This window comes from Tamandua tetradactyla, chromosome 5, assembly GCF_023851605.1.
Source record: "Tamandua tetradactyla isolate mTamTet1 chromosome 5, mTamTet1.pri, whole genome shotgun sequence".
Taxonomy (NCBI): domain Eukaryota; kingdom Metazoa; phylum Chordata; class Mammalia; order Pilosa; family Myrmecophagidae; genus Tamandua; species Tamandua tetradactyla.
In genome coordinates, this window is record NC_135331.1 from 114019552 (window position 1) to 114035735 (window position 16184).

Sequence of the window (16184 nt, forward strand, 5' to 3'; positions counted from 1 at the left end):
AATTGCTGTCTTTTAATACTAGATCACCTTTTGGATGGCACATTTCATACCACTCACATGCTTCTTGGCAGTATCCCACCTGTCAGGCTTGTAGAAAAAGAAGTGATATATTTGTGTGCCACTCTTCTGAATGCATATGTAGGCATTTATAGACAACCATTCCAAGGGGTGGCCATGGAGATTGGGATATTGACTTAGGCATATCAGTATTTTGGCCCATGAAGAGAAGGGAATGAAATAAATGATAGAAAGAAGGGGGTCTAATTGTCAGAGTGATGGGGTGTTGGCAAAGTGAAAAAAAGGGAAAAGCCTGGGGAATGGAGAGTGTTTGCTTTATTCTGTTAGGATTACACTAATGGCCAACTTCTCATAAATCTACACTCTGTAATGATTCTGGAAGATTCCATCTCCAGACCTGCTTTCTTGATAGTTTTTTAATAGGAGTTAAATATAGGCTATCTTTCTTGTGCATTCACTTGTTTTTCTTTCTGTTTTGCATTTTGAAAAAAGAATTATATTTCACTCTTACTCATTTGCTTGTATTTAATTTGGGGAATATTGGCCTTTTTATCCTACTTTCTTAAAGATTCTTTTTGGCCTAGAAATTCCTCTTGAAACAAATATATTCATTTTGACATTATAAAAAATATTACAATTAATTTAATGTTTAAAACTCATCCCTGAAGTTATAAGAGAAGTGATTGTAAAGGCTTTCACTGACACTTTGTGGTAAAAACTGGAACTACAGCATTTTTTAATAATCGTGTTTTCTTTCATGATATGATTGTTTAGTTGTTTAAAAACCACTCATAAATTAAGTAATTAACTGTCATTTGCATCTGTCTTTAAGAGTTTTGTGGGATTATTATCTATTCAGAAATTGTATTTTCCATTTTATAGCCTGTTTTAATATTACAAATATTAAACTTGCAAATGCTTAAATAAAATTGGCATACATAGCACAGATCTTTCAAGTTGTTCAGCAAAACTCTTATAATATACTGTAAACAGTCACATTTTTATACATCTCATAATCAATTATGAGTTTACATGTCAAGACCTATGTGTTTTATAAGAGATGCACTCTCACCTATGCAGTTCATACATTGTTAATTACGTCAAAGTTCCCAGTAGATCAAGCCAAACCTAATTTATTGCAGTGCAGATTTAGTGGGAAAGACCTTTTTCAAATGATTATTTTCTTCTTCTATTTGAAAATCAGTTTAATATATAATAAAATAGCTAGGGTTATTTCCTAAAGATTATTGCTTTAAAAAATATTTCCTTGTATTGCAGGCTACATCCATTCCCTTGCATATTGAACCACTTTCCATTTGTCAATCCTGCAGAAAAAGAGCAGGGATTGTACCTTGTCATATTCTTATAAGGAAAGTGATGATAAGCCGAATGAGGGGATGAAAGAGGAAGGAAATAAAGCAACTTAAAAAAATCTTTTTTGCACCTCTGCATTTCAGACATTACTATTTCAAAATAGTGTGTTACATCGGGATTTTCATTGTATCTGCACTCTTGCCTTCTGTTAATTTCTTTCATTCCTGTGTGCTCAGCCATTCCTTACTTGTTCTTGATCAGTGGAGTCAAGCTTTTAGGGGAAGTTTAGCTGCAAATAGACCTCAATATTGGTGGACTGTGGTCACTCACAAAATTGACTTCAAAATTATATGGAATTCAGCACCAAGTTCAGGTCTTGTGACTTATCAAATCTCATCAGAGGGTAGAGTATGAAGAATTGATGACCATAGTTTACCTGTGTCCAAGAGGATAATTGACAAACAACTGAATTCTCCGTCAGCTCTCAGATTTTACTTTAAGAAACGAAAAAAATAAATGTTGTGTTCAAACACTGGTGTTTTTCTCTCCTTTTAAAACAGCTCATGGGAGAGTATACAGTAACAATGACAGCAACATACCATAAATTTTAAGCAAATCAATTCCATACATATTTATTGCAAATATATTCTAGTCAGGGTTTGTGTTTGCAGAAAAGCTATAGAAGCTGAGAAGAATAAGAAAAAGAGAAAGGCAATTTATACCTTTAAAAAACCTTTGTACTAGTAGGGGGGGACAAGAAAAAATACACAAATATCCATAATAATCCATATAATTGTAGAATGTGATTCATGACCAGGTAAGATGCAAAGCATGATAGGATTTCAAAGAAGAAAGAAGCCATGTTGAGTCAAGCTACTTAGGAAAGATTTTGTGAAGTTGCAACTTTTTGGTCTATTTGTTTTGGATGGTATGGGGTAAGACATAACCAGGCAAAAATGCACTAAAATGGACTAAGGACATTTCCAGGCAGAAAAATGGCAGCAGCAATGGCCTGGGGAAGGAAAATGTGAGTATTTTACAGAGACCAAGGCAAGTAGAGGGGAAATGTTCAACTAGAACCCAATCGTGGGATGGTCACCTGAGGGTTATATATTGAAATCAAGAAGAAAAGGAGAACCCCTATTGAAACGAATGAGTTAATATAACTGCAGTGAAACACAGTGATGGATGATATGTATAGGAGTAAGGACAGGTAGGACATAGGGAGAGGGTAAGCCAATCTGGCATAGGTATGTGCAGTAGAAATAGAAAATATAGAGAGAGAGGAAGGAGATATTTTGGTGATTTCAGGCACAAATTACTGGGAAGGAAAAGGAAGGAAACTACAGATGATAGACATAGAAAGTCCAGGATGAGTTTATAGAAAAAGGAGGTATGTTTGGCTCTGCATAAATTTGGTGTGCTGGGATGGAGAGTAGGAAGTTTACCTTGTACTTTTCATATTTGAACTGAGTGAGCGAACAAATAGATACTTGCACCACACAAATTTGAGACATACATCAGGAGATGTGATGCACTTCTGGATGACTCATTTAGAGACAGTTTCTGACAATCTGAAAACTGTTCAGCATAGAAAGACCAGGATGATGAGGAAAGAAAGGTCTCACTTTTATATATTCAGAGTCTGGTGATATTTAGCAAAGAGCAAAGGCTTGGGAAGTAAGCCTAGCCTTGGTCCTTAAATATTTGAATGGCATAATGTAAATAGCATACTTAGGATATTTGAACATTGAAAACAATTATATTATCTTATAGTCCAAATTCAGATTTCTCTAATTATCCCAACGATTTTTTTATAAGTTTCATTTTCTTTTTACTTTCTATTCTCCTCAGGATTAAAAAGTAAAGATTTAATCTAGCATCTACACAAATGGATACCATTGTGGTAATTGTGTGTGTGTGTGTGTGTGTGTGTGTGTGTGTGTGTGTGTGTATATATACACACATATATATGTGTAGGTATATATATATATGATCCAAAAAAATCTGTCTGTTAAGAAAGCGAACATGATCTTATGCCATCTTAACAGAGAGACAGTGATCACAGCAACCTCCCTGTTCTGTGCTGCCCTGGTTAGACGCATCTCGAGACGTGAGTGGAGTTCGGGATGGTTCATTAGAGAAAGGTGCTGACAATTTGGAGTGTGTTCAGAATAAAGTGACCAGGGTGATGAGGGCTGCAGACCCTGCTGTTGCAATATAAAGGCTCTGGGGATACTTAGCCTGGAGAAGCAAAGACTTGTGAAACAGCACAGCCGTAGAATCTGAGTATTTGAACGGGTACAATATAGAATAATACATTAGGTTTATTCTTTGGGTTCCAGGAAAGAATTAAGAACCAGTGAACAGAAATGAAGGCGGATCAGATTTCAGCTCAACATAAACAAGAACTTTCTAGTTGTTGAAAGTTATAACAAAATGAAGTCAAGGGCTTTAGCATGTTGTGAATTCCCGTCCGTTAAAAATATTCAAGCAGATGGATAAAGAATGTTGCAGAGGCAATTCATATATCAGATAGCAGGTTAGACTGATTAATCCCCAAATCCACAATGTTATGATCCAACATTAAAGCCTGTCAAATAGTAGCTTTCCCTTCGTCTTCTACTTCAATAAAAGGTATATAAGGATAACATAACATGATATGTAAAATTAGAATCTGAGCCCCACCACTTACTAGCTATTTGATTTGGGGCAGATTCCTTAATCTCTCTGTCTTCAATTTCCCATGCATGAAAAGAGGATATTACAAGTACTCACTTCATTGTATTATTATGAAGATCAAACTGGTTAATATTTTAAGTACTTAGAACATAGCATGTCAAGCAATATAGAACAGTTTGTTGAAAATAGTGCTTTAATATTATTTAGACCTAATGTGCTAACTGTCTCGCCATTGCTGCTGGACCTCACCCCTAAAATATGAGGAGTTGAAAGTCAAGCTAGAACTAACTGTATTTTTAAAAAGTCATGTCACCATGTGAGATACTTGGGTTCGATCCCTAGTCCATGCCCTTCCCAAAAGACAAACAAACAAACAAAATTCAACAAATGGTGCTGCAATAATGGGATACTCACATGTAAAAATAATGAAATGTGACCCCGGCATACTGCATACAAAAGAATAAAAAATCATGTCATCTTTTCAACATCTAAAGTTGCACAACTTTCGGCCAGTACCAGCAGGGTAATATTTTTGTCCATTTTCTCATAATAAGCTGTGATAATATCTAAGTCAACTGTTGCGATCCATTTGTGCATGTGGATGAACTTTCGAGTGTTAATGCTCTGGAAGATGGGGGAGGTGTGACGTTTTCAAAATTAACTGATCAGATATTCCAGTCTTCTCTTCAATTGGCTTCTGTTGGAGGGCAATTCAGCTTTAGGAGCTGAAAGCAGTTTTTTAGCATATGAAACAATAAATGATAAATAACTGGCAAAAAGAAAGCCTCATTTGGCAATTTAAACTTAATAAAAATATGCTTTAAGTTTTCGCTAATATAGGATTACTAATCATTGCAACGTTTGGATGGTAGCTGACAGCTCAGACAAGTTAATGATACCCCAAGCACATTCACAGTAACTTTCAGCAAAGCAAACCCATCAATAGAAACAGGTAGCAGTGCTACACCTATATAATTTTGGATCCAGTTATTATGCAACCTTTGGATAAGCCAGACGGGGAGGATAGAGACAAGAGAAATTAGATGTTCTTTCAGTAAAGAGCAACTGAATGAGATGGCAAACATAGGGACATACTGAGAGGCAACGAGAGATGCCTAGCTGTGAAAGTATTGAAAAGTATGTTTGATTTGAGCTGATGTTGAAAGGTCATCAAGGGTAATAGAAAGGAGATTGCGTTTCTAAAGCTTGTACATGTTTTGTTATAGTTCCTTTGCTTTCACAAAAGGGAGCAACATGTAAAGTGAAAAAGCCAACCCACCACAAGTAGTTAATTATCAATGCTGGCTGTAGTTATATGTTTTATGAGCCATTTGTTTTTAGGAAAATTCCACAAATTTCCTGTGTCACAGTTATCTCATGTGTAAAATGCAGGTAATGACATTTCCTTTTGATTGTTGTCAGGATTAAACAACCTAAGTATTTGAACAGTTTAGCTCAGCATTTGGCAATAGTAGGAGCTGAATAATTGTTGCCTCTTGTATTTTAAGCCCCTTCATCTGTTAAAGTCCTAAATGCGGAGAGGGAGCAGATATAGGTCAACAATACGGATGAAGCCAACACAGTTCGTTAGGAAATAGCTGGCTCCTAACTCATCTGGACTCAGCAAATATATTTTTGACTATCTACTGCCTACTGAGTAATGAGGAAACAAAAGATGAACTAAAGATTGTTCTTTAACTCCTGGCACCCACAATTAAAACTTGAATAAAAATAAACACAGTCATGTGGTCCATTGAGAAATGCCCTTACAAAGTAAATGAAACGATTTTAAGCATGCAGTCAGCATTTGTAGTAATTGACTGGTCGATGAAAACACAAAACAGCCTTAATTATCTTACCCTTGCAATAATTATGTGTGAACTTTTCAGGAGTTTTCATTTGCTCTACAATATTTCCTTATTGGCAAGTTACTATTTGCCAAGTTACTATCGCTTTTTCTTTCCAAATTAGTTTGTGTGGCGGTGTGGAAGAACCATCACATGAGAACAGTAACCAACTACTTCATAGTCAACCTTTCCCTTGCTGACGTGCTCGTGACCATCACATGCCTTCCAGCCACGTTGGTCGTGGATATCACTGAGACTTGGTTCTTCGGACAGTCCCTCTGTAAAGTGATTCCTTACTTACAGGTAATTATTCTTTACTCTTTGGGGTTCAAACACAAAAACTTCTGAGAAAAGTGTTTTCAGTCAGAGTCACAGCTCTCTAGCTAGTTAAATAGTTATGTTAAGGAAGGAATATACTTGCCAAAGGAATTGACAACCTTATGGACAAATGATACTCGAGACTTTCTTGGTAAACAAGCAATGTTCTCGGTACAAATAAAGCAATCCTTAAGTCACCATTAGGTGTTGCATAAAACTTTTACTTCTTCGGTCCCTAATTTTACTATTGCAAAATAAGAAGTTTGAGCAAATTGATAATCGGTGCCTCTAACAGACCAAAGAATTGAGAGCCACCTGTTTTTATAAGTGATTTCATTTTATACTGAGAAAGTAAGAGCTATATGGTCGAAGCAGTACAGTGAAAAGGTTTTAGGGTGGGTTCTGAAGTGAAACTAACAGATATCATTGATTGTATGGTACCTAGCCAAATACATAAACCCTTTGTATTAATTTATTTAAAAAGGATAACAATTTTAGTAATAGTTATTTCATATGATTGTTGTGATAATTTACTTAGGTAATTTATATAAATCATTTGGTACCCTTTGTAAGATGGTGATATTATAAAAACATAGTTGATTCTCAATAAACATGTCATTATCATTATTAGATGTTTTATTTCTCATTATGGAAAGCAGCCTTTGCACAACTAATCACCCTACTAGATGTTGAGAACAAACATTTTCAGAAAGTGAATTTTATGATCGATTTTCCAATGGCAAAAGCTTTGAGAAAATGATTCCCAAGCCAGTAGCTACAACCCCAGGACCCAAGAAGATAGATTCCTTTTAGGAATTAGGACCCCAAAGGGGAGGGCTGCCACTCTCTCTACTTGTCTTCCTATGGCCATACCTCCCTCAGTCCTAAATCCATTCAAATTCTCACATGGTGATTATAAGACTGAGAGGGGGGCCGTACTAAATATACTCCAAAAAGTTGAGGGAGGCAACAAACATGAATTGAAGCAATTATTTTTGTTTTGAGAGCAGCCGAGAAAAATATCCTCCTAGAACCAAAATCCGTAAAATATGTATCTGACAATGTTTGCTTAGATATACAGGAGAAATGGTAAAAAGTAGAGGATTCTAATATTTTACCATCTCTGTACTTCTTTCAGCAAACATTCATTTAGCTTGGCTCCAGTAATCACTTGGGGAAATCTTGGGGACCCTCTTAAGTTTAAATGACTCCAGTTGCCCACAATCTTCCAATGGCTAAGACTAGTTCATGCTCTCTGTGAACCAGATGGTTCCCTGGTTGGAAATGAGGTGAGAAAAAAGGGGGCGGCAGTCCTATTCCAATGCACAGAACGACCTATTATAGACTGCAGTCCTGTGGCACTCGCAGTCCTATTCCAATGCACAGAATGACCTATTATAGACTGCAGTCCTGTGGCACTCGCAGTCCTATTCCAATGCACAGAACTACCATTATAGACTGCATTAGATATACCAGAGTCTCCTATGAGCATGAGAAGAACAGAGGACAGTCTGGAAGCAGCCTGTAACCAGCGAGTGATCTCTCTTAACAGTTATTCACAGAGCTCTTTCCTGTAACACAACTCATTGACATATCCTGCAATTAAAGGAACATCCTTATCTCCTGAGAGCTTCTGTAAGCTTCTCTATAAACGGTATCTAAATTATATACCTCAGTTGTTATTCTTCTCCATGAACCAGAAACATAACTACAGATTACAAGATCAGAGTCAGCTGGAAAAGACTAGAGTCATCCATTACCTCATTCAACATTACTTCTTAATGAAAAGTGTCAGTGTACAAAGAGATTGGTGCACTGGTAAAACTAGTATCTCCAAATTGTCTTAATGTTTATTATCCCTATTCCATGGAATTTTCCCAACTGGAAGTTAGTGCCAACAAGCAATAGACCTATTGTTTAAATTTGAGTGGTTTTTTTTCACTATGTGTGATATTTCAAAGCTGATGCCTTTTATCCCTGATATGATATTTATGTCCTACTGAATGCTTGTATACATATCACATAATGCCAAGTTAAGTTTTCAGGGTACTGAGCTGCATTATAGATCCTTTGGAAATTTACTAATTTCATGAAGTGTATATTTCTTTCTGCTAAGTACAATACAATACAATCTGTATTTAGTGATGTACTATATATGCAAATGAATGACGTACTATAACAATTTGACATGTTCTAAAAAATCTTTTAAATCTCAAAAATGTAATAAAGCTTAGCTGAATAATTAAAATGACCCTTTTGTATCTCAAATAATTCTATAGATCCAAGCCATTAATATGTACTAGCTAGTAGCCGAGTAATTATCATGCATTTCCTGGAAAATTATTATATATTTCATTTCTCTTCCAACTCTGACAGAAGTGATTAGCTACTTCTTCACAGTGATTTTTTTTTTTCACTCCACAAGAGATCTTACATAAGAAATGCCAAGAAAGGAAGAAAAAAATCCAACTGAGTGGTGGGTGGTGGCTCTAGGTAGTTGGACAGGCTTACTCACTTTCTCATTCATACTCTCCCACCTTTCAGTCTTTAGTGCCTTTCATTCAAATCTGTAACTTAGCAAAATTTCCGTTTCTACTTGTCAATTGGTCTCTGAAGTCCTTCCCTAGCGAAGACATCTCTGAACCGAAACCTTTCATGGTATGTTCTTAATATAGGTGCGAAGTCAAATACCTGAAGGCAGAAGCGCATTCCCATCATCTCCACTTCATCCACAACATTGATAATCCACACTATCTTAGCTTTTCAAAGCATTCCCCAGCCCATACTGACTTGAATCTAAATGAAAAGACACCCTGAAGTGCACTCCTAGAAGTGAAGCGCAGCAACAATCCTCTCATTTACAATCACTTGTGATAATGTGTGATATTATATCCCCCCAAATTCTCATAAATTGATGCTAATTGTGTACTTGCGTGTCTTATACATCAGCAAATACGTAGTTGAAATAGTAAATGTGAAATCTATAATTACTAAGGGCCCATTCAGTGGGTTCCACAGTTAGATTACCCACAACAGCATTTTCTCTCATTTGTCATATGAAACAGAGGGCACTGCATCCTGGCTCATTGTTGGCACTGGATGTCATTCTTTCAAGTAAACTGATCTGAATTGATTATTTCTATCTAATGGTAGAGGAAAATACTAGAGATTCCAGTTGAACCAGTCTACTTCCAGCCCATTCACTTTGCATGGTAAGAATTCATGAGTAATAGATCGCTAAGCCTGGATGAGCACTATCTTTCTGGTTGCTGGAGATGATGAATTTAGTTCTGACCCAGCAGCTAGGAAAAGTCCACTGCATACACACAGACTGACATAGTTGTATTCCCAGGTCAGCAAAGGTCCTGAGGGCCCCTGGGTGACTATATTTTTCACTATTCCTTAAGACACAGAAAAACATTTGTTTGGCCTTAAGCTATAAAGTGGGTGAACCAACATTGCACAGCTGGCTGGTGGAAGAAGAGAATATACATGTCATCGTGATGCCTAACCCAGAGCCTTTTCTTGCATGCTGTGCTAGTTCTTAAGTCTTTATCACTCATACGCACCTATAGCCAATGCATAAACAGGACAATTTATCAAAGGCCCTGTTATAAAAAAACAGAGCACATATTGGGAGATAAGTGCAACTTAGGATACACAAAAAGTGGAAGACAAATGGACCACATGTATTTCCTTAAAAGCTTACCACTATTTATTGATTCAAAAATATTTAAGTACTTTATTCACATCAAACAGTACCAGGTACTAGAGACACAGCTGTGGAAAAACAAAACCAAACAAAACAGAAGCCGTCCCTCCTGCCATAAGGCTTTGTTTCAATAGAAGAGACAGAGAATAAATAAGTAAATTAAACAAGATATTTACACCCTGTGATAAGTACTGAGAAAAAAAATTGGAATCTGTAGTAAAAAGTGCAGAAAAGAGTGGCTCCCTCTTAAAGGGTGAAATTGGAGAGTGATGCCTGAAGCAAGGGTTTTTTGCAGAATGAGAGAGTATATAAAACATGATTATATAAACTGCATTCTAGGTCCAAAGACCACATGGCTCTAGGCATGCCTAACATGTTCCAAGTTAAAGACTCACTTATGCTATTGCTAATTATATAGAAATCTGGATAGGGTAGACCTATCTGATTTTCAGAGGCAAGTTGCTTGTACTAGTATTGAGCAAACTATGACAAAAAAAAAAACCCTGTACAGAATTCTCTTTTGATATGGCTCACGCCTTCCTTTGTGTGAACATCTTGGAAATGAGCTGACGAATGTTATTTGAAAACATGAAACGAGATCCCCGTTATTCAAAAAGGCTAACTAAATGCACTTGCAACCAATTATGATAATGTAAAAAAAAAATGACATGCCATAGTTTTCTCTATGAGAAGGTAAAAGAGAGTTTTCCAGTTTAGGTTAAAAAATATGTTTTTATTTTTCCCATTTGAAGCTATGATGTCCACAATCAACGGAAAAGGCGCAAGGCAAAATAATGATAGCAATTCTTCAAAGAATCCCCAGTTAAAACGTTGTCATAAAAAAAGCCTGCAGTGTTCTCATGGCAACTTTTTCATGTTTAATAGAAAACAGGCATGTTTTTCTAATACATTTCCAATATTGACATTTCCTTCTTTTGGCACAGCTTTGTTTTAAATAAAAAGCACTTAAACGAATTACTTTTTGGCAACTTTGAATCTGATTATCTGTTCTGACTATCTTTCTGATAAGGGGAAATTTTTGAGTGATCCAATTAAGACGCAGGGATTATCTTCTCTTGTGTGAACTTTTCCCTAGACCGTGTCGGTCTCTGTGTCTGTCCTCACACTGAGCTGCATTGCCCTGGATCGATGGTACGCCATCTGCCACCCTCTGATGTTTAAGAGCACAGCTAAGCGGGCCCGGAACAGCATTGTCATCATCTGGATCGTCTCCTGCATTATAATGATTCCGCAGGCCATCGTCATGGAGTGTAGCACGATGCTTCCCGGCCTAGCCAATAAAACCACCCTCTTTACAGTGTGCGATGAGCGCTGGGGCGGTAAGTACATTATGACCCACAAACTCACATGTGTATTATAGCTGCAAACCGAAAACTGGGTTAGCAGAGCCACGGTAAAGCTAAGCTTGTATAGTTCTTTTACATTTGTTAATGTCGTTTTGCGAAATTTGAAGCCCGAAACAATTTCTCCGAATAACGCCACCTAGCTGGGTCCTTTGGAAATGTCATGGACTATTTTCAAATTTCCATCATTTTTAGATAGGGAATTAAAGGAGAAGCTTATTCCATAATTCAGATATGGTTATATTAGTTTTTTCTTAAATACTCTAAGACAAAAAAGCACTCAGTATACACAAAACCAACTATGCCTTCTCGGGTGATTCACATTTGGTAAGATGATATTTCCTCATGTCCTGTTCCCTATGGGCTTCAAATACAATTGGATTTTTCCCTTTTAAATACCGTGTCCTGCCCTGGAGCATGACTGGAGGTGGGTTTGTGGACCGGTGCTGCGCTCTGAGTCAAATCATCTAAATTTGCTTCCTCTGTTTATAACATATTAACTTTAGGAGTTTTATCATTAGATGATTATTGTTGATTTAAGATTATTTTAGTTGTGAATCCTTTACATTTTGATATATATGCTATTGAAATTTAAACGAAGAGAAATTTGGAGGCCTGATGAATCCTTGCTTCCAAACTCTTAGCATCAGAGACATTGAGTTCCTTCTGCAAGTAAAAGTACGAGCACTCAGCCCATGCCTACTTATGGCACACATCTGAGCACAGCAAAGAGAAACAGAACAATAAAATGATTCTGCATTGCAGCATAAAATGCACTAGGTGCAAAATTATCACATGAAATCTGAGGAAAAGAATCTGACCTCTTTTAGATAAGTATAAAAGAACGGCTCATATCTGGGGAATTTGAACATTAGGAAAGTGCCTACATTTATTAGAAAGATGTGTTGTAAAAGCACTATACCCCAGGGATTTCTTATAGATCTGCCATTAAAAAATATTTGTTATAAAAATTTCTATCTAGGTACTTTCATTGGAACACTGAAAGGAAGGAAAGTCAGTAACTCAAAAATATGTACATGTTTTCATTATAGCAAGTTAAAATTGAAAAGACACTGGGATTATTTCATATCTCTTCAAAAGACCTAATATAATGGAAATTTCATCATTTACTTTGTGTGTTACCAACACTAAATATCCGTCTTTTATTGAGATTTCCCTTTCCTTTCCAATGTTGCAATTCTTTTGCTGTATTTTTTTTTTAGGTTCATCTTCAATTATTCTCAATTTTCCCATTAGTAGTGCAGATAAAAACAAAAGGAATGGAAAATTTCAGTAGTAGGAGTATCTTTTAAGTGCCCTAAGTTCCATTCAATCAATATTCAAAAACATCTTGAGTACTTAAGAGAAGCCAGGCATTGTGCCAAACTGGAGAGAAGTAGACTTTGTCTAAGTGAACGTATCTATATAATGAGCCTGAAAGGCAAATAAACAAATGTTTACAATGTGATTGGTATTTTAATACACTTATGTACAAAGTGCTAAGAATAGAAATGAGAGAAAAAACTCTATCCTACCCTTTGAGCAAAAGTTTACAGATTGCTGCTGACATTACAGCAAAGCATTAAAGGATGAACAAGAGTTCTCCAGTCAGGGAAGAGGGAAAAGGGGTTCTTGGATAGCAGGGAAACACAAACACATCACATCTTGAAAAGGATGGAAGAGTCAGAACTTATAGTTGCTGGGACGAAGGGGCAGGTGGTCTAAGGAATAGAGTTTGGAAAGGTGGACTGAGAAGCATCTCTCATACAGTTTTTTTTATGAATTATATTTGAAAAACAGCCTAAAGATTCCTTGAACAGAATCCTTTAATTCGGGTAACTGAGCCTAGACAAATGAAATTATTTGTTCAAGATTATAAAGCAAAGTAGTACATTTAAATCTAGAGGTCTGACTCAGAGAAATGGGATCCTTTAAGTTCATAGAATGGTAATTAGATAAAATTTCTACCTATTATTATACGTGGATCAGCAGTCTTTTCTACAAGGTATTTTGCCAAATTATTGTCATTTATTAGGAGTTTTAGCATGTGGGCTGCTTTTATAAGCTTTTTTTTATGTTACCCCAAATGATCAAGAAGCATTAACCCCCATTAACAAAAAAGATTGCAAAGTTGTGTTTCCTGTCAGTTATTGTGAATTAAGTAAATAGCTACAGTGTTTTCTAATTACCTTTGGGCAATAAAAATAAATATAAATTTATTGCAACTTCCAGCATTTTATGATCTAGTTTTAACATGAGCATTTTCTTTTTAAAAAAGGCAATTATTTTTGAATACCCAACAATCTAAACTCAACCTTGAGAAGTCATGCAGAAAATTTCTTTGTAAGTGATTTTATAACTGGCCATAATTACTTTAAATGCTTATATAGGCTAGAATTAAGGTAATATTGAGTTGAGTTGATCATTCTAAAAATCAAACTTAATAAAAGTTATATATAGTTTTTCTTGATACATGATAGACAATAAATATGACTTTCCTCCCTTTCCACAAATTAAGCATTCTAAACTGCACTGTTTTTAATCATTAATAATTCCATCATCCCAACCCGTATCCGTGGCTTTCAAGTTTAAGCTTTTAAGGGCTGAACCTGTGACGAGTGAACCTTCAGTGCCTTGCCCAATGCCTGGAACAAAGCCAATACTCAGTAACTAAGTGGACAAATAAATATTTATTAAATGAAAAATATAAACTACTGTAATTGCCCTATGCCCAATATTATAGTGGGAAAACAATCAGTAAACAAAGAAGTCAGTTGATCTACATCTATCGTCACTTTTTTTTCTTGATATGCAAAATATTAGTTTATTTTAAGCGTGGATTTAGTACCGTACACTTTTAAGATAATTTTGGAGAAAAATCACTTGTTACGAGCATGCACTTCAGTTACTTTTTATCCAAATTTAAGTGGACAGAAAAATAAACAACCAAAAAACAGTCCAAAGTCCTAGGAATAGAAATGTTTTGATGAGTTCACAGTTTTCGGCAAGTTTCAATCACATTTTCTTGTGTGTGTGTATGCTGTATGGCAGGGGTCACATTGTATTATTTTTCTATGTGAGTGTCCCGTTATTGCAGAAACATTTATCAAGTCACTTTTGAGAAAGTCTAGCAAATGTTATCTCACTCATGGTGAAAAATAATTCAGACCCCGTCTTGCTGAAAATATTACCAGAAACATGTAATAGATTATGGCTAAAAGACTTTTGCAACTTATTTTATTCATTGTTGCCTGCAGCTTCTTTAAAAAAGGACCATAAATCATATCTTCTGACAGACACAGCAAACACCAAAGAATATATAAAAGATAGTTTGTTAGTATCTATTCTAACAATCTTTAAAGTATGCTTGTATATATGTTCAGTTTGCTTCAGTCACATTAATCCAAGCATAAAATTTTCTGAATTTTCCAAAATTGCTTCCACAGTCTCTTCATTGTTTGTTTTTTAAATGCATAGCTCAATGGGGACAGATCCTTCTGGAAGGAAAGTAACTTTCTTTTTTGCACACGCATTAATCAAAGCTATAATTATCTCACTATTCATTCATCCAACATGTTAATGAACAGACATCATATATAAAATATTGTGCTACAGTGAAGGTACATGATCTTGGGTCCTAATGCCAAGTTATTCTTTGGTGATGTGAAAAAATAAATAATATGACCAGTTTTAAAGTCAAAGTAATTATGACATGTGGCCTGATGCAAGGTTTTGAAAATACATAAATATGTGTATAGGTATATTCTTAGGAACTGAGAAGACATTTATAAGGGAGAGGACAATGAAATAAATTAATGACTCAGATAAGCTTTAATAATGCTGTAAACTGTGGCAGGACAGGTTCAAATTGAATATTTAGGAAGGTATATATATATATATATATATATATATATATGTATACTTTTGTGTGCATTCAATCCCCAATAAGTATATATTTTAGAACGGTAAATCAAAATGTTGTCTGAATAATGTACCTTAGCTCATTTATGGGAAATTGATTTTTACCTAACATATGACATAACTCTTCAATCTCTGAGGTTGAAGACTAAATAAAAATACACATTTTCTCTTTATTTGTTGGTTTGATATACATGTAAAACTTTATTTGGATTATGACTGTACATTGGTAAAGTTACAAATTTTTAATGATAGTCACTCTTTAAAGTATGTTTTCCTAATTTGGGTAGTGCTTAAGGGGAACAAATTTCACGTGGCTACATTCTAGTTTACATATAAATGTTTTAAAATATATGGAAGCTGTTACTCATCAAGTACAGATATTCTTCAAAGATAGTGTCTGCATATACAATATAGAATTTCAGGAACGTATTTATCTGGGTTTTCCATTAGCTTAGACTGTAGGCATGAAATCAGAAATTTATGACTATCATGTTTCCCCAATTATCCATTATAATCTCTTTATGAAAACAATCTATCCTAGCCTGCAAGCATAATTTTTGATCAACTTTTTTCTGCATGGATGTTCATTTTTATGATATACATTTATCACTCAATTACATATTTTCCATCTATTATAAATATGCCAACTGTGAGTGAGCTTTCTCTACCATTTATTTAAAACAGCAAAGTATTGTAACGGAGATAGCATCCATATCTGCAACTTAAAAAAAATTACCCATGTAATCTATCTTCCTCCACTCACTCATTTTAGTCTGATGCAGACATCAGAGCTTCACAGGTATCTCAGCTTCAAGGGTATATTTTTATGTGGGAAGCTCATGTGACACCTTCTTCAAAACAAATAAAAGTTCAAAGCCACTCAGGTGCTGGGAAGTGTTGAGGTCACCTTCCAATTCCTTTGAAATTGGAAGACCAAATGTTTCACAGGCTGTTGCACTTCAAAGGAAAAGGTCAGTTCGTTATTCCTCCAGTCAGCCTGCTTGGAAT

The 16184-nt window shown here is 35.5% G+C and overlaps 1 protein-coding gene across 1 annotated transcript in view; it reads left to right on the forward strand.

Annotated features, from left to right (window-relative positions):
- HCRTR2 (hypocretin receptor 2) overlaps positions 1-16184 on the forward strand; it is a 99597-nt gene that overhangs the window by 62644 nt on the left and 20769 nt on the right. Inside the window, exons 2-3 of the mRNA XM_077159235.1 lie at positions 5986-6164; positions 10988-11231. Of these exons, the coding sequence (XP_077015350.1) occupies positions 5986-6164; positions 10988-11231 (423 nt within the window). The remainder of the gene's footprint in view (positions 1-5985; positions 6165-10987; positions 11232-16184) is intronic.